The sequence below is a fragment of the Martes martes genome, assembly GCF_963455335.1.
Source record: "Martes martes genome assembly, chromosome: 10".
In the NCBI taxonomy this organism is placed as follows: domain Eukaryota; kingdom Metazoa; phylum Chordata; class Mammalia; order Carnivora; family Mustelidae; genus Martes; species Martes martes.
The window spans coordinates 16849677-16868799 of NC_137898.1; the positions used below are offsets into that span (position 1 = coordinate 16849677).

A 19123-nucleotide genomic window follows, 5' to 3' on the forward strand; every position below is an offset into this window, starting at 1 on the left:
GAAAGGACGAATACCCAACTTTTGTAGCAACATGGACAGGACTGGAAGAGATTATGTTGAGTGAAATAAGTCAAGCAGAGAAAGTCAAGTATCATATGGTTTCACTTATTGGTGGAGCATGACAAATAATATAGAGGACAAGGGTAGATGGAGAGGAGAATGGAGTTGAGGGAAATTGGAAGGGGAGGTGAACCATGAGAGACTATGGACTCTGAAAAACAACCTGAGGGTTTTGAAGGGGTGGGGTGGGAGGGTGGGGGAACCAGGTGGTGGGTATTAGGGAGGGCACAGATTGCATGGAGCACTGGGTGTGGTGAAAAAACAATGAATACTGTTACGCTGAAAATAAATTAAAAAAATATATATATATATATATGGCTCCATCTATACACAAAATAATTTCAGAATAAATATATTCCATTTATTCTTTCCATCCCTCACTCATTAATCAACAGAAATTTCTTGAGCCCAAAGAAGTTACTAGACAGATTGATGAAGGCTGGGGTTCCAGAGGTGAATACAGAGGAACCTGGATCTTGCCTTCACAGAGCATTGGATTCACTGAGAGACACCCAGAGGGGACCAGAAAATGACAGCACAGTGTTATAAATGGTAAGTTAGTGACAGCACAGGTGCTATGAAAGATTGTTTGAGGGACACACACCAAAGAACCAAGGATTGGAAAAGACTCCAAAATGAAAGGATATGCAAACTGGAACCTGAAACTTGAAATCAACTCAGTAGAGTGAATATGTTCACATCAGTTGAAGCAGGAGCATTATTACAAAAGAGATTATAAAACCAAGGCCAGGGGGTGAAAATCAGTGTGCAGGAAACCTGGTGAATTCAGTGTGGCAGTGGTTTTTAATCCATCTACTGACTCAACAACTATTTATTGAACTCTCACCATCTGCCAGGCAGTGTGCTACACAATGAGCTTATATAAGGTAAATAGCAGGATATGAGCCTGGAAAGACAGGAACATGGATGATGAAGAAGAGTCTCATAACCCTGTTAAAGCTTAGTGTTATTATATACCATGGGGCAAACATTGGCAGGCCTTTTGAACTAGTGAGTGATTCAGTTTGATGAGTCTGACATGAAAACTGTATGGGTTATCAGTGTGGGAAATGGATTGAAGAGAACAAGAGTGACAACAAGATGTTAATGAAATGATTTATGTGTTAAAGGATGAAAGCCTAAAGACTGGTGGAGCCAGTGATACAGAATGTGGTGGGCACTGCTGTATCCACCTCGACTTCCCTTCAATCCTTCAATGCCTCAGCTGCTGTGTGTCTGGGCTACTAACAGCTCAGAACTCAGTGTCCCATCGTCTCTGTACATTTGCTCCATAGCAAAATTAAGGACTATGCCCACTATCCAAGCACCCACCAGGAGCCAATGAATGACAGGCTGATCCCTTTGACTCAGGATGGATCCAGTCCTGTATTAAAACATATACCTCAGATTTATTATGGTTCTAGTCTGAAGAAAAGTCCCAGTAGTCCTTCTAGGCTGAAGGAAAGTCCCCCAGAAAGGGACCAAGACCTTCCTCCTGTACTGTAGTCAGCTTCCCTCAATCTTTGTCCTTATAAATCAATTTTATGAAAATCCTCACTCAGAATCTACATGTAGGGAACCCAAACTAGCACAGAAACATAGAAGAGTTTAAGAAATACTTAAGAGTATAAACAGAAGAACTTGACATGGGATAAAGATTTAAGATAGAAGTCATGGATGAAAACCAGATTCTTCCTTAGATTACTGGGAGGTTGAGGGAACAGTAAAGATGAGTCCTCTTTGCCAGGTGAAGCGGCTTCTGCCTCTTAGTCAGAAGGATTAACTCTGCATTGCCTAAGGAAACTGTAATGCTCCTACCACCCTGCCCGAGGCTGTTGCCTGGAAGAAGGTACTGATTCTTCTCAGGACCCACAGCCACCACCCTCTTTGCTCCCAGACCTATAACTAGACATGAATCCCAACAGACCTCTAAAGGTGAGGTACCAAGTGTAACCTATGAGGACCACACTACGATCCAAAATAACTATGTGTTTTCTAATTTATAAAGACTGGATTAGGGACACCTGGGTGGCTCAGTCAGTCAAGCATCTGCCTTCGCTCAGGTCATGATCTTAGGGTCTTGGGTACAAGCCCCACATCAGGCTCTCTGCTCACTGGGGATTCTGCTTCTCCTTCTCAGTCTCCCCCTGAGCTCTCCCTCTCTCTCTCTAAATCTTAAATAAATAAATAAAATCTTTTAAAAAGTAAAGACAGAAATAGGATAATCATGGAAGAAACACAAAATTCATTCAAGCCAAATATCTTGATAATGGGTTCACTAAGCAGAGATTCTTCATTTAATATTGTATCTGGGGGACTGAGGAAAAGCCAACACCTTTTCTGCTTGGTGACTAGAGCATGACCAAACAGTGGCCCACAATAAGCAAATTAGAAATTCCAGACCCTCCTTTGTTTAATGAAGAAGGAGAGATTTAAAGACTTGTGGAGAATAGAAGTTTAGAATAGATTTGTCATTTAAGATCTACTTAACCCATTGGAAAGGTACAGAAGACATACTTTTCATATGACCTTGAGAAATAAATTTGTCAGGCTAGTCCCAACATCCTTGGAAACCTCTGTAATCACTGTTTTCTGTAGACCAGAGGTTTAGTGTCCCTGAACTGTGAAATTCCAATGCAATGGGAGGTAGTTGATCTCAGATAATAGTGGCCAAGTGGTAGCACTCAAGCTCCTTGAAGGCAAGGTGGATGCTTTCATGAGGAACAGAAGAATCAAAATAGCAATCATTATAATCAACAAACAGACTTACAGTATTGGTTCTTTCATGTCAGTGTTCCAGAAATGAAATAAAGAGGGATCCTATTCAAATATTCCTTGATCTGTGTTATCAAAAAGGTCTAAGTTAAATAAGAATTAATATAACTTAATCACAGAAACAGAGATTCATGGCCTTGCAATCAATTCCCAGTCTGGAACCACTTTATAGACTCAAAATACCTGGAAAAAAAGGGGAGACCGGATTTCCTTGAGGAAGGACCCTGGGTCATTGCTAAAAATGTATATATCAATCTTTCACTCAACATTCTCCAGAATAAACCTATGGCCTTTTATCAGTCAAATTGTGCATTGCAGACAGGAAAATAAACAGACTTTTTAGAAACTCCTGAACACTGGCTTTGACCTGAAACAGATTCCAGGAAACTCAAAGCAATACTGTGATCCACTAGTCAGAGAAAGAGCTTACAAAGGACAGGTTGTCACTGGACTTTTAGCTTTGGTGTACTTTGTAGTCAGTCCAGTAGGTCACTGAACTCATCCTATGCTTACTTCCATAGTTCCAGAATGCATAAGCTGAATAGACATATACTGCAACTGGCAGAATCCCCACATTAGTTCCCTGGCATGTTGACTGAAGGCTATTATGGTGAAAAGCCAAGTGGAAGCTTCTAGAACTGCCTCTACTTTGGAAAGAGTAAACCAAAAGCAATGCAACTTACCTGGAGAAATCATAGAGATTAGAGCCACCATCAAGGGCTTGAAAGCTACAGAGGTGGTGATTCCCGCAACATACACATTTAACTCACTTAATTGGCCTGTGCAGGAGATAGATGGATCTTGGAGAATGACAGTGAATGCTTAATAATCTTAACCACTGGAGACTCCAAGAATTGAAATTATTATACCAGATGTGTTTATCTTGCTTGAGCAAATTAACAATTTCCCTGGTACCACTATAGAGACTGATACTTGGCAGGTGCTTCTTTATCTCCCTGTCAATAAGAGCCATCAGAAGCAGTTCGATTTCAGCTTACAAGGCCAGCAATATGCCTTCCCTGCCCTACCTCAGAGGTGTGTCAACTGTCCAGCACTATGTCATAATTTAGTGCATGGGGAGCTCGATTGTCTTTTATTCTACAAGGTATCCATACTGTTCCATCACATTGATGACATTATGCCACGTGGATCTAGTGATCAAAACTTAATTACTCTAGATTGATTGGTAAGACAATTCAATGTCAGAGGATAGAAAATAAATGAAATTAAAATTCAGGGGGCTTAAACTCAGTGAGTTTTCCAGTGGTCCAAGGGTATAGAGCATATCGAGATAACCTTTTGAAGGAAAAAATACAATAAGACAAAAACAGAAAGGTAGACAATCCATAAGAAAAACTGGACTATATAGAAAAACTGAGTGTTGCTGGAGGGGAGGTAGATAGGATGATGGAGTAAATTGGGTGTTTGGCATTATAGAGGACACTTGATTCAAGGAGCACTGGGTATTATATGCAACTGATGAATCACTAAATTCTACCCCCAAATTAATAATACACTCTAAGTGAAATAGCTTAAGTGTAAATAAAACAAAAGCATAGATAATCCTTTTAAGGTAAAGGGTATCTTGGTCCATCTATCCCCTCCAACATGAAAATGATGCACAATACTCAGGAGGTTCCTTTGGATTGGAAAACAATATGTTCTTCTTTGGGGTATTTTACTCTAGCCTATTTGTCAAGTAACTCCAACAGCTGCTAATTTGTGTGGAGCTCAGAATAAAGAAAATGTTCTTCTACAGATCCAGGCTGTGATGCAAACTTCTATTCCATATTGATGTTACAATTCAGCCCATCATACAGTGCTTCATGTGTCAGTGGAAGAAAGGGATGCTGTTGGAGTGTTTGGCAGCTCTCCACATATGAATTGCAGGGCAGGCCCTCAGGATTTTGGAGCAAAGTCCTGCCATCCTCTACAGATAATTACTCTACTTTTGAGAAACGGTTCTCCGCTTGCTACTGGGCCTTAGTAGAGACTAACCACTTAACCATGGGCCATTAAGTTTCTCTGACTGGATCTGCTCACCATGAACTTGGTGTTTTCTGATTCATAAAGCCATAAAGTTGAGTATGCAAAGCAGCACTCCATTATAGAATAGAACAGTCTCCTGTTATATACAGTTTTGCTTTCCATGGTTTCGGTTACTTGAAGTTCAGAAGCAGATGATCCTCCTTCTGGCATAGTGTCAGAAGGTCAGTAGTAGCCTAATGCTACATCACAATGCCTGTGTCATTCACATCACATCATCTCATTATGATGACATTTTATCATCTAACACCATGACAGGAGGAGGGTGAGTACAGTACACTTTGGAGAGAGAGAGAGAGAATGAATATATTCAGATAACTTTTGTTAGTTTATTGTGTTAATTTTCTTATTTTATTATTATTGTTGTTAATCTCTTACTGTACCTAATTTATAAATTAACCTTTATCACAGGTGTGTATGTATAGAAGAAACATAGTATATGGGGAGCTCAGTACTTCCCATAATTTCAGACATCCACTGGGGTTCTTGATACACATTGCTTCCCCCACATAAGGAGGGACTAATATATCAGAGCTCTGGCCCAAGCAGGAACTGAAGAAAAAGTTTCAGGAAGAAGTACCCAAATGTTCATGGTCCTCACTTTTGCTGTGATGACTTTTCTCCCTCAGCCTGCACCCAAGGCCTTGTGGGGTATTCACTGTGCTCAACTGACAGAAGAAGAAAAGATTTGGGTCTGCAATACAGAAAATTCTGCAGTGATATGTGGGGACATCTCAAAAGTGAATAGCTCTAGAGCTACAGCTCCGTTCTGGAAAATCCATGAAGTTCAGTGTTGAAGGGAAAATCTTTCAATAGGTAGAACTTTAAGCAATGCACCTGGTGTTCATTTTATTAGAAGGAGTAATGGTCAGATGTACAATGTATACTGATTCATGGTTTTTGGCCAAAAGTTTGACTGATTAATCAGGGATATGAGAAAAACATTATTGGGAATTTGGCAACAGGAAAATGTGAGGAAGAGGCATGTTTCCATACCTTACTAATGAGTAAAAACACACAAAAACATTTTTGTTTCTTGTGAATGCTGACCAAAGAGTGACCAGCAGAGTGGGGTGTCTCAATGGGCTAAGCCACTACTTTCAGCTCTGGTCATGATCTCAGGGTCCTGTGATCAAGCCTGGCATCAGGCTCTCTGCTCAGTGGGGAGCCTGCTTCCCTCTCTCTCTATGCCTGCTTCTATGCCTACTTGTGATCTCTCTCTCTGTAAAATAAATAAATAAAATCTAAAAACAAAACAAAACAAAACAAAACAAAAACAAAACAGAATGACCAGCAGAGGAGGATTTAAATAATCAACTGATCAGTGATCAAGTGGATAGGATGAACCATTTTGTGCACACAAGTCAGCCTACTCCTAGCCACTCCTATATTCACCCAGTGGTCTCATGAGCAAAGTGGCCATGGTGGCAGAGATGGAGGTTGTACATGGGTTCAACAACACAGACTTCCACCCACCAAGGTTAGCGTAGCCAAGACCACCACTAAGTGCTATATCTTCCAGTACCAGAAGCAACATTGAATCCCCAATATGACATCATTCCTTGGCATGATCAGCCTGCATGCAAGTTGATTACTTTGGATTTTTTCCATAAAGGAAGGGCAGTATTTTGTTCTTACTGGCATAGACACTTTCTTTGGATATGGATTGGCTCTCTGTGCATGCCGTGCTTCTGCCCAAACTACCATCCACAAAATTAGAGAATTTTTTTAATCCACCATTATAGTATTGCACACAGCATTGCCTCTAATCCATGATCTCACCTCAGAGCAAATGAAGTGCCACAATGGTCCCATGGTCATGGAATTCACTGTTGTTACCATATTTCCCACTATCTTGAAGCAATTGGCCCAATAAATTGGTGGAAGGTCCTTTTGCAGAATTAGTTATAGTAAGAACTAGATACCAGTACTTTCCAGGGTTGGAGCAAGAGTCTTCAGTTCTCTGGAAGGCCATATATGCTCTGAATCAGCATCCATGACATGTTGCTGTTCCTCCCATAGCCAGGTTCTGTAATCTAAGGATAGAAATGGGAGAGGCACCACATATTATTACCCTTATTGACACACTAGGAAAATTTTTGTTTTCTGTCCCCTTTAAGTTATGCTCATCTTGCTTCTAAGTCTTCATCCCAAAAGGAGAAATTCTTCAAACAAAAAGACACAGCACAATTCTATTGAAAAGAATGTTAAGACTGCTGTCCTACCACTTTGGGAAGCTCAAGCCTTTGAATCAATAGGAAGATAAATAAGTTATTGTGCTGTTTGGGGTGATTAACCCTGGCAGCCAAGGGGAAATTGGACTACTACTCCACAATGGAGGTAAGGAAGAGCATATCTAGAAAACAGGATATCCCATAGGACTACCCTTAGTATCACCATGCTCTGTGATAAGGTCAATGGAGAACTACAACACCCCAATCCAGTCAGAACTACTAATGACACAGACCTTTCAGTAATGAAGGTCTGTATCACCCCACCAGTTAAATAATCATGACCAGCATTTGTGCTTGCTGAAAACACATTGACTATAGAATGAGTAACAGAAGAAAGTGATTACAAATTAATCATGTGACTGTTACAAAATGAAGACTGCAATTATTTACTCCTTATATTATGAATATGTGTGTGAATATGTATAAAGCAAGTATCTTTGTTTTCTTCCCTTTCTTATTACCTTATCATGTAACAGAAGATATATTGGCTTTCTATCATAGCATTTTAGTATTTTTATTTTACATCATAGTATGTAATTTACTGAATATCAAGGAGAAAGTAAAAATCACCTCCCCCCAAAAATTACCTTCCTTACTTGTGGAGGTTTTAGTGCATTTTCAGTTGTATGCAGGAGAGTTGTTATGACTTTGTGTTGTCTTTATTTTTTTTAAGGTCCTATTTATATATTTGACAGAGAGAGCACAAGTAGGTAGAGAGGCAGACACAGGGAGAAAGAGAAGCAGGCTCCCTGTTGAGTAGAGAGCCTGAAGCTTAACCAATTGTACCACCCAGGTGCCCCAGGACAAGAGCTTTAATATATGAATAACATAAACTAAATGTCGAATATAATATTGATCATTTAAAAATTTAATTATGGGTTGCCTGGGTGGCTTAGGAGTTTGAGCATGTGCCTTCAGCTCACCTCATGATCCCAGGGTCCTAGGATGAGTCCTGTATAAGGTTCTCAGCTCAGCGGCAAGCCTGCTTCTCCCTAAGCCTATGCTTTCCCTTGTGTCCTCTCTCTCTCTCTCTCTGATAAATGAACGAATGAATGAATGAATGAATGAATAAAATTTAAAGAAATTAAAGAATTCTATAGTTTACTCAGTGTCCATCACGATAAGTTTATTCTTAACTTTTCTTAATTTTTAAGATTTATTTGTTTATTTTAGAGACAGAGAGCAAGTGGGGGGGAGGGCAGAGGGAGAGAGAGGCAGAGAAGCAGACTCCCTGCTGAGTGCAGAGCCCCATGAGGGGCTCAGATCCATGATGCTGAGATCATGACCTAAGCCTTAAAACCAGAGTGGAAGATTTAACCAACTGAGCAAACCAGATGTCCCTTAACTTTTCTTGTCTTTGATGGACTTGACAGTTTTGAGGAGAGCTAGTCAGACATTTCCTATAAAAACCTTCATTTAGGGGGCACCTGGGTGGCTCAGTGGGTTATAGCCTCTGCCTTCGGCTCAGGTCGTGATTCCAGGGTCCTGGGAGTGAGCCCCGCATCGGGCTCTCTGCTCAGCAAAGAGCCTGCTTCCCCCTCTATCTTTCTCTGCCTGCCTCTCTGCCTACTTGTGATCTCAGTCTGTCAAATAAATAAATAAAATCTTAAAAAAAAAAAAAAAACCAAACTTCACTTAGGGTTTGTCTGACATTTTACTCAAGATTGGACTGGAGTTATGGGTTATTGGGAGAAAGGTGACAGAGGCAAAGTGTCATTTGCATCACATCATGCCAGTGGGTACCTATTTCACTGTGTCATCACCATTGGTGTTAACGTTAATCACCTGATTGAGGTACTGTTTGCAGCCTTTCTCTTCTGTGAATTACTCCCCTCACCTCATTTCACAATGCGCCTTTTGAAAAGAACTCACTTGTGTACAGTCCACAAAGAAGAGATTGAGAGTTATCCTATGACACTTTGAGAGCAGAATACCTACAAAATCATTAGGGATTCATTATTAGGGGAGATTTATCTACAATCCCCTATTTATCAGTTACTTATTTAAGTCGTTATATCATTAGGAACTTGTGCATTTTAAACTATGAGTCATATTTAAATTCACTGTCATTTATTTTGTTCCTCAGTTTTTTTCCAGTTTTTGGCACTGGGAGCTCTTCCCATTGGCTGTTGTGTCCCTTTGGCATATTCTCCTCACAGTGTGAATGCGCTTGTGTATGTGTGTATCTGTACTATCACTTCCTACCTTCTATCAAAACATCAATGCTGAAAATCACTCCCCTAAAGATTGCATCCCCTTAAAATGGTACTAAGAATGGGTGGGATCAATTGTTTCCCACATCATTTTCAGTAGTGTTTGTTAAGATACATTTATCTTTGTTAATCTAATAAGTGAAAAGATACATATTTGACATTTAAATTCTGAATGTATTTATATAAATGAAATTTATTATATTTTCACATTATTTTTAATACAAAGAGTTTTTAATCAGTTATTTTGCTCATTTAATTTGCATTATTTTAAAGATTTTATCTATTTAGAGAGATTGAGAGTGAGCAGGGAAAGAGAGAGAGGAGAGGGAGAGAGAGAATCTTAAGCAGGCTCCAAAGCAGACACGGAGCCAGCATAGGGCTCAATCCCATAACCCTGAGTTCATGATCCGAGTGGAAATCAAGAGTCAGATGTTTAATTAATTGATCCACACAGGTACCTTAAGCACTGTGTTTTTAAAGATTGATCTCTGATATTTATTCATATTTGAGAAAATTGTGCTTTTGTCTGAAATACATGTTGTAAAAGTATTTAAATGCCTTAGCATTTATACATTTAATTGTGTTATTACTTAAAAATATATGTGATGAGGACAGAGAACATTATTCCACTGTTTGGCATCTATAAATAAATATTAGTTCCCTTCCTGTTTCTATCTTCCCTTACTAAAGTCAGGATACTCAAGAATCTAGATTCCAGGATCTCTATTGAAAAGTTGCAGTGAATCTTGGAACACTGATAAAATAAAATAAAATTTTAATTAATTAATTAATTGATTGATGGATTAGAAAAAGAAAAGTTTCAGCTATGATTTGGAGCTTCCTTATCTCACTTTCTAAATTTCTGGAGCATAAGGAATAACACAGAGGACATGGGGAGATGGAGAGGAGAAGTGCGTTGGGGAAATTGGAGGGGGAGATAGACCATGAGAGACTGTGGACTCTGAAAAACAATCGAGGGTTTTGGAGGGGTTGGGGGTGGGAGCTTGGGTAAGCCTGGTGGTGGGTATTATGGAGGGCACGTATTGCATGGAGCACTGGGTGTGATGCATAAACAATGAATTCTGGAACACTGAAAAGAAATTTAAAAAAATAAATAAAAATTTTAAAAATAAAATAAATAAATCCCTGGTGTTTAAAATAACATGAAATTTTGAAAGAATATTTTGATTTATGCCAAATGTTCTCTATTTATCATTTATTTTAGTCTCAGTCTTTCCTTATATCTTATGAAAATATGCTGAAAGACCCATTAAAATGCTGAACAAGGCAAATAATTTAACTTTGGACAACATGGTATAATTTCAAAAGTACAAAGCTTTATTATAGAAGCTGAATTTAAACTACAAGCAACTAGAAATTATACAGAGGTAAAGTAAAAGGAAATAAACTTAGTCAAGCTAACAGATTAAAATGAATTTTACAATGGACTGAACCAATTGACTGTTCACTGCATAAAGGTGGTTTGTTTCTCCCTTGTCCTGTCTCCCTCTCTCTCCCTCTCTGCTAGGTCTCATTAAGGGAAACACCATCAAATGTTTCTACATCATTCCTTGAATGTTCATAATATTTACTAGAAGATACTTTATAACTGAACTACCAGGTTCAAGTAGTGTGAAAGGGCATTTTGTAAATCATGGATGAGTTTTCTTCATTTGGCAACATCCTGTCCTAAAAGGATTTTGCTATAAACTAAAGAAAGACATTCAGCTCATAAAGATACCCTCTCATACCAAATCCCCTAAATTAATATTTATTATGCCTGAAGAAACAGGTACTCTTTCATTATTGATATATTTCATTGTTTCCATAAGCAATCAGGTGAATAGATGGTGAATAGATTTTATGATTTCCACTTTATTCAGAAGAAAACAGCATGGGAGGTCAGTGATTACACACTGGTAAGTGGCCCTTCCATGATCAAGCATATGGATTTGACCTCCAAATGGAGTATTCATTTCCTAATATTTCTTTCTTTGTAGATTAATTATTACCTACCTGCACTTTCTCCACTTTGCCTGAAATTATGCAACAAAATAACAGTGTAACTGAGTTCATACTGTTCGGATCGACACAAGATCCTATGAAAAAGAAGATGGTATTTGTAATCTTCATTTTATACGTGGGAACCATAGTAGGGAATTTGTGATTATTGTGACCATCAAGTTCAGCCAGACACTCGGGAGCCCCATGTACTTTTTCCTATTTTATTTGTCCTTGCTGACTTCTACTTCTCAATGTCCACAGCCCCCAGACTAATTGTGGATTCACTCTCTGCAAAAAGAACCATAACTCACAATGAGTGCATGACTCAAGTCTTTTCCCTACATTTCCTAAGCTGCATGGAGATCTTTGTCCTCATCCTTATGGCTGTGGACCATCATGTGGCAATCTGTAAGCCATTACATTACTCAGACATCATAAGACGGCAGGACTGCACCATCCAGGTTGTTCTTGCATGGGTAGAGGGTTTATCCATTCTATCACCAGATTATCCCGGCTTTGATCCAATTTGTTTGATCATTACTGCTGTGATTTGCAGCCCCTGCTGAAACTTGCTTGCATGGACACATATGTGATCAACCTGCTGCTGGTCATTTGCAGAAGCAGGTTTGTGATTCTGATGATCTCATATATTGTCATCTTGCATTCACTGTGGAACCACAGTGCAAGGGGGAGGGAAAAAGCTCTCTCTACTTGCACTTCTCACATCATCGTAGAAATCTTATTCTTTGGTCCATGTATATTCATATATACATGCCCCCCAGCCACTTTCCCCATGGGCAAGATGGTGTCCGTATTTTATACTATTGGGGCCCCTTTCTAAACCACTCTACTACACACTAAGGAATGCAGAAGTGAAAAAGGCCATGAGAAAACTATGGTATACCAAAATATCCACAGAAAGCAAAAGATGAATTGAGGTGTTTGGCTGATTACTTAATCCCTACAGATATCACAAATATTATGGTGAATATCCTCACTTGCCCAACACACCCTAATATGTTGCAGCTGATGTCCTTACTTTTCTGTGTACTTCTGCCCTCAAATTCATAGTTTCCCTCAAAATTCTGGTCTGGTTCTTACTTTTTTAAGAGCTCAAATCTGATATTGTTGATTATGAAATACTCCTCACATCTCACTCTGAACTCTGGTTTGAAAAGGAAAAAGAAATTTTGTAATCACACCTATTCAAATAAATAAAGTAGAGCTTGTTGTCTATGACTTACAATTCTCTCTCTTGCATATTCTAAATAAGATATCCTGCTTTCTGCTGAACACAATCAGAGTGAAGGAACTAACTTTCTGTGTCAATAAATTCCTTTCATTAAATGATTAGTTTATCCTTAAAAAGTTCCATACTATTGAACCAAAAGCTGAAAGGCTGTATATACAAATATGTGTAGTTTCTTTCTTAAATAATTTTTCATATGTTTCCTTTGACTATTAAGATAACTGAGACATTATGTATGGGGTTTTTTAAACATAGCATTACAAAGACCTCATGATATTCAGCTCATTTGTTGCATTGGGATGTAGGTGCTACAAGAGTTCTGTACAACGCTAAGAGGGAAGGAAGTAAAATAATGTATGTTGTCAAGACCGAATAAGAATTTAAATACAACATAGATTTGACATATTTTCTGAGATTGAAGTACAGAAAGGTAAAACCTGATTTGAAGGAAAAATGTATATTATTTCATTCACAGTTGGGTCATATCAATGGAATAAGAGAAGGCATCTAAGGCATTGAGAAGTATGCAGGATACTTTTCTCTAGTTTTAGAGAGAAACTGCATTTGAAGCAGGAAGCCACTTTGTTTGCTGTCTGTGCTTTCCTAGAAAAGGATTAGTGCCTATTCACTAGTTAGAATTGCCAATGGAATTTTGGTGCTGATGCTGAGTAGACCAGATTAGCAGCCATGCCTTGAATATGGGCATGGCATCAGTTATATAATGAACTTTTAAAATTCATTGATTTCAGAGAGTACAAAAATATTCTTCAAAGGGTTGCATGTATCCAAGTGTTTATATCAGCATTACCTACAGTGGCCAAATTATGGAAATACTCCAAGTGTCCACTGAATGATGAAGGGATAAAATCTGTATATATATATATATATATATATATATATATATATATATATATATTCTTATTCAGTCCTCAAAAGGAATGAGTTATTGTCCTTTTCAATGACAAGGGTGGAACTAGAGAGTATTATGCTAAGCAAAACAAGTCAGTCAGAGAAAGGAAACTACCATATGATTCCGCTCATGTGGAATTTAAGACACAAAACAAATGAATATAGTTACACAATGAGAGAGGGACAAACCGAGAAACAGACTCTTAACCATAAAGAAGCTAATGGACACCAGAGGGGAGGTGGATAGGACGACAGGTTAATTAGGTGATGGGGATATGAGTAGACTTGTTGGGATGAGCATTGTGTGTGTTATTAAAGTATGCAATCACTAAATTGTACACCTGGAACTCCTATTATGCTGTATGTTAATTAATTAGAATTTATACAGAAACTTTAAAAAAATAAATGATTTCAGTGTATTCAATTTTACCACATTCTTAGTAACTGTGACAAGATTCCATTTTATTTTTAATGCTGTTCCCAATTACTTACCTGGAAAACCTTTCAATACCAATAGTAACTTTCCTGCCAAAGGTTATATTAAAATATATTCATTAAAATATCATGTTTTCAGTGTTATCACTACTTTGAAGGGGATATTACAAAGCTTACTGGTTGATGTACTGTGCAGCCACTAAGCTGCCCAGATAAGACATCTTATGTTATTTTATGAGACATCTCCCATGTAACCTTTAACCACATGAACAGAAGATGGTAAAAGTGATCTTGTATAATCCCTAAAGTTTGGCTTGAGAGGCCTTGAAGCTTTTGTTTTTGAGAAACAACCACTGCATTAAAACAACCAGTAGAGCCCAAACTATAGTCTTGAAGAGTAAACAAGAATTAATAAATATTAGCCATTTGTAACTTTTCTACACAATACACTTTCTTCTATGTCTTTGCACTTAAATCTTGACTTCCAAGAGACATTAGTTCTACTGAAGTTCTGACATCCTTAAAAAGGTAAAAGCTGAGGAATTTATTACTCTCAAAAACCAAGAAGCAGGACATATGGAATAGTATTCAGGTGTCTACGAATGACTTCATACATTTATTCCTGTTCACCAAGGTCCTCAGGGCCAATCCCAATCAGAGGAGCTCAGAGAGTCTACTCTTGGTTCCCTGGAAAGAGATCATTTATTTCATTAAAACCTAGACTCTCCTCAGTTACAATAGGGGTGAGTGTGGTTTATGCCATTTTATTTCATAAACATACGATCACAGCACTGGCTGCCATCCACTGGAGTTTTATAGTTTTTATAATTTTACAACCTTGCTGTTACAAGATGACAGATAAGATTTTGATTAGAGCCCTCATTGACAAAAATAAATGGCAACCTTCTCATTTTCCAGATGGTTAAATTAGTTTACATAACAGTGGAAAACAATAAAAATGTGTCTCCCACTGTCTTCCAAACAGCAGTTATATTCCGGTTCCAGGGAGGAGCAAAAACATTTTTAAACATGTTTTCTTGCACTGCTTAGTTTAATATGTAAGAATAGTTTTCATGTTCCTCTTGATGTCACTGCCTTTTTCTTTTAAACATATCGAGGAGAAAAGCATTTGTCACATGTCACAGTCTCTAGAATTTCACCATGTTTATGATAACTCAGCAGGAACGCCTCATTTTGACAGTTTCAATATATTCATATCTTTCATAATGACAATTTTTGTTTTGAGGTATAATGTAACCTCATTACTTTATTCAAATCTTCAAAGTACTCTTTATTTTACATTTCAATATTCAAACAATCCACCAGCCAAGTGCACCAGAGTATAAAGAGAGATAGACAATGCTGAACTTTCATAACAGCCAATGGTGATGACAAACATCACATGTCCAGAAGATGAACTTTCAATTTCAGCAAAGACTAGGATTATATTTCTGTTTTATGCCTGAGGAACCTCATATCTGAACCTTCCCTAGATCAGCTGAACCCTACCTTTTGCAGACACATGAGCAAAAATGTAATGCTCGTTGTATAAGCTGCAAATACTGAAGTGGCTTGTTACACAGCATTATTGAGCTGACTGTAGAAGTGGGGACTGAGGCATACTCTTGAGTCAGTAAAACCTCCAATATGTTTAGTGTAAGGTACCTTGAAAGGAGCAGTATAAAAGGCCAAGCAAGAGATAATGGGCATGAGGGACAGCACCTAACCTTGGGTTTATACATAAAGGTCAAATTCTAAATACCTAAGCATGTAGCCAACCTCCCTCTTCACTATCTCATCCATGAATAACACACTGGAAAAAAAGGAAATATTTATTACTTTTGGGTATGTTCCTTTCCACCCTTCCTTTGTTTCTAAGTTATAAGAAGACGGTGAACAAAAGATGCATAAGAGCCAGGTTCACATGGACTCTGAAAGCCTGTCTTCCTGGGGAAAACGAAACAGCAAATTTGTTACAATAAGCAAATTTAATCCATTACCAGAGAATGCAGCCTACATATGGATCAATAATAGGCCAATTAAAAACAAACAAACAAAAACAAAACCACCAGAATTAGGCACTAGCCCATGCAGCTATAGACATTTCTGTTCACCCTCACATCTCTGAATTGGAGAATCCCACCAGGACGTAATTACCACCAGATCAACATCAAAACAAAATTCTGATTTAATCTGCTATTCTCTTTCTTATCTCCTTTTCAACACACTTCATTATTTTTTTGGCCTCCTTTTATGTGCTAAGTTCCCTAACTTGCAGGCAGTACACATGTAAGGGTCCTTTAAGAAGAGAAAATCTATTGCTGAATCATCATCAACAGTGGCTAATTTCTGTAAATGCACTCATCTTAAAACCCAGGTTCCTGCAGACTCATAAATACAGAGAAGAAACTGATGGTCCCCAGAGGGAAGGTGGGCAGAATGGGTGAAGAAAAGTAGAAGAGACAGGTTTCCAGTTATGGAATGAATAAATCCTAGCAATAAAAGGCATCGTGTAGTGAACATAGCACAGATGGTACCTACACTTGTGGTGAGCACAGCAAAACACAGAGATTTGTGGAATTACTATGCTGTACTCCTGAAAATAATGCAACACTGTGTATTGACTATACTCCAACACAAAAACAAAAACCAGATTTCTGTTGCACCAAGGACAATCTCTTCAAGTGAATACAACACAATTTCTTTGTGGGGACTGTGGTAAAGAGGATGGAGCACCAGAAAATAACAAGTCTGTGCCTTTCAAGTATGTGCCACTAGTATAAGGGCCTCCTGAGTAGAATGGAGATAGTTTTGCACAGTGTAAATGGTGGGGAAAAATGTCTAAGTATGCTGCTTGCATAGAGAGCAGTGAGGGTTAACAAAATGCACCCCAAGTATTTAAACGTCCATCTATTCAGCTAGGTGCCTACTTTTTTTTCCCCCCCTTAAAGATTTTATTTATTTATTTATTTGAGAGAAAGAAAGGGAAGGAAAGAGGAGGAACCAGGGAGGGGGAAGATGGAAGGGGGAGGGGAAGGGGGGAGGAAGAGGGACAAGCAGACTCCCACTGAACAGGGAGTAGGTGACAGGCTCAATCCCAGGACTCTGAGATCAGGATCTGAGCCAACGTTAGATGCTTTAATGGTTGGTTAACCATTTAACCTACTGAGCAATCCAGACACATTAAGCTATGTGACTTCTTAAACTCAGGATCCTTTACAGAATGGGAGATTTTCCACTTTGCGCATTTACGAAAAACATCAGTTTATATACTCATGAGTGATTTTTAAATGAGGTTATAAATACACCATGGAATGACATTTAAAGGATTGAAAAGTGATGTTCATTATCTAATTTGAAACTTGTAATTTCTGGAATACACCATCAATAGGGTATTAAGAGTTAATAACATCTATAAGGACAGTTTGAACATGTAATTCCATTGCATTACATTATTTTAGCAGCATTGTTTATGTAAAAAGTGTTATAATATATAAAAACATGTAAATTTTTAGGCATTGCTTCCTTATTTTATTGCAGTGGACACCACTGAAAAATGGAGTACTTAGGACCACTTTCTCTCTCTCCATAAGAGGTCTCTTAATGATCTGTTTCCTAAAGCACAGCATAACTGTCAAACCCTGCAATGTTTACAGTGTGCCCTGATAAAAGTGCTATAACTTCCACTATGTCTAGGATCATGAAGGACAGAATGTTCCAGAATACCAAACATAAGTTCCACAATATCAAAGTTGGAAGGGACCTGGAACTCATGGGATTTGTTCCCCTTATACCGGGTCAGAAAACTAAAGAAACAGAAAGAGGTAATTGAGGGGCCTTTTCCCTTCACATCTTACAACGTTTGATGACAGCAAACCACCTCTCTACTTGCTGCATCTGCTGACATTAGGATCCTGTAGATAGAATGAGACCCAGCCAAGGGTTTGAACTCCAGAGACTTCATTTCCCTTCAAACCGTGTGTCTCGGCACCACATTTTCCTCATGGCATTCTTCATGTCTGTGTTTCTCAGCGTGTAGATGAAAGGGTTGAACATGGGAGCAAACATGGTGTAAAATAGGGCAAAAACTTTGTCGTTACTGACAGAATCAGCTGTGGGGACATATGTGAAGATGAGGGGCAGGAAGAACATGAACACAACAGTGATGTGTGAGCTGCAGGTGGAGAGGGCTTTGCGGCAGCTCTGGGATGAGCGTGTCCTCAGGGTGGACAGGATGATGATGTAAGAAATTACCAAGGCAACAAAGGTCACAACGGATATCATTCCCGTGGTGGTAATGACCACAATAACCAACAGACTAGTGTCCGTGCAGGCCAGCTTCAGCAAAGGGAAAATATCACATAAATAGTGATCTATCTCATTGGGGCCACAGAAGGGAAGATCAATAATAATCAATACCTGTAAGATTGAATGGAGAAATGCTCCCAGAATAGAGGCCATCAAAAGGACATAGCACACCTGTCTGTTCATGATGACCATATAGTGAAGGGGTCTGCAGATGGCTGCATAACGGTCATAGGCCATGGCCACCAGGATGAACATCTCAGTGGCACCAAAGAAGTGGGCATAAAACATCTGGGCCATGCAGCTGTCATAAGAGATGGTCTTCTGCTCAGCCAGTAGGTCTGTGATCAGTCTGGGAGCCACTGTGGAAGTGAAGCAGACGTCCATGAATGACAGGTAGCTCAGGAAAAAATACATGGGCTGTTCACGAAGGCGGCTGCCTCTGATGGTGAGAAGAATGAACAGGTTTCCTGACAGAATCACAATGTAGCAAAGTGAGAACACCACAAAGCAGGCGACCTTTGCATCCTCATCACTAAAAAGTCCCAAGAGGATAAATTCTGTGATGTTTTCATGTCCCATTGCTTCTGTGGGCTTGATCATGTAGAAGAGAAAGTTAATGTACTGAAGACAGTCAACTTCTAAAACTATTGATTTATTTTAAAAGTCGTTCATATATTCAACAAATATATATTGATAATTTATTATGATACAAACACCATAGTGAGTGCTAAGGGTACAGAAAGCAGTGTGCAAAATACACACAATCTATACCCTCTATGTATATAGTTTGTTAGAGTACACATATACTAACAATATTACTATGAACAAGAGGATGAATAATTTAGAAGATGAAATGTCGGGGCTTTTTCTTAAGTCAATTTTGAGGTGCA

General features: G+C 38.6%; 1 protein-coding gene and 1 pseudogene across 2 annotated transcripts; one reads left to right on the forward strand and one right to left on the reverse strand.

Moving 5' to 3' along the window:
- Positions 1-11372: 11372 nt before the first annotated feature.
- On the forward strand, positions 11373-12264 carry LOC308350764 (olfactory receptor 4C11-like; annotated as a pseudogene). Its single transcript has one exon. The product of its transcript is annotated as an olfactory receptor 4C11-like (transcript).
- Positions 12265-17885: 5621 nt separating this feature from the next.
- On the reverse strand, positions 17886-18812 carry LOC308351605 (olfactory receptor 4P4-like; the record flags this gene model as incomplete). Its single annotated transcript, XM_080817402.1, has 1 exon — positions 17886-18812. The coding sequence occupies one exon, from the start codon at positions 18810-18812 to the stop codon at positions 17886-17888; it is 927 nt and encodes a 308-aa protein (XP_080673528.1).
- Between the last annotated feature and the right edge of the window lie 311 nt (positions 18813-19123).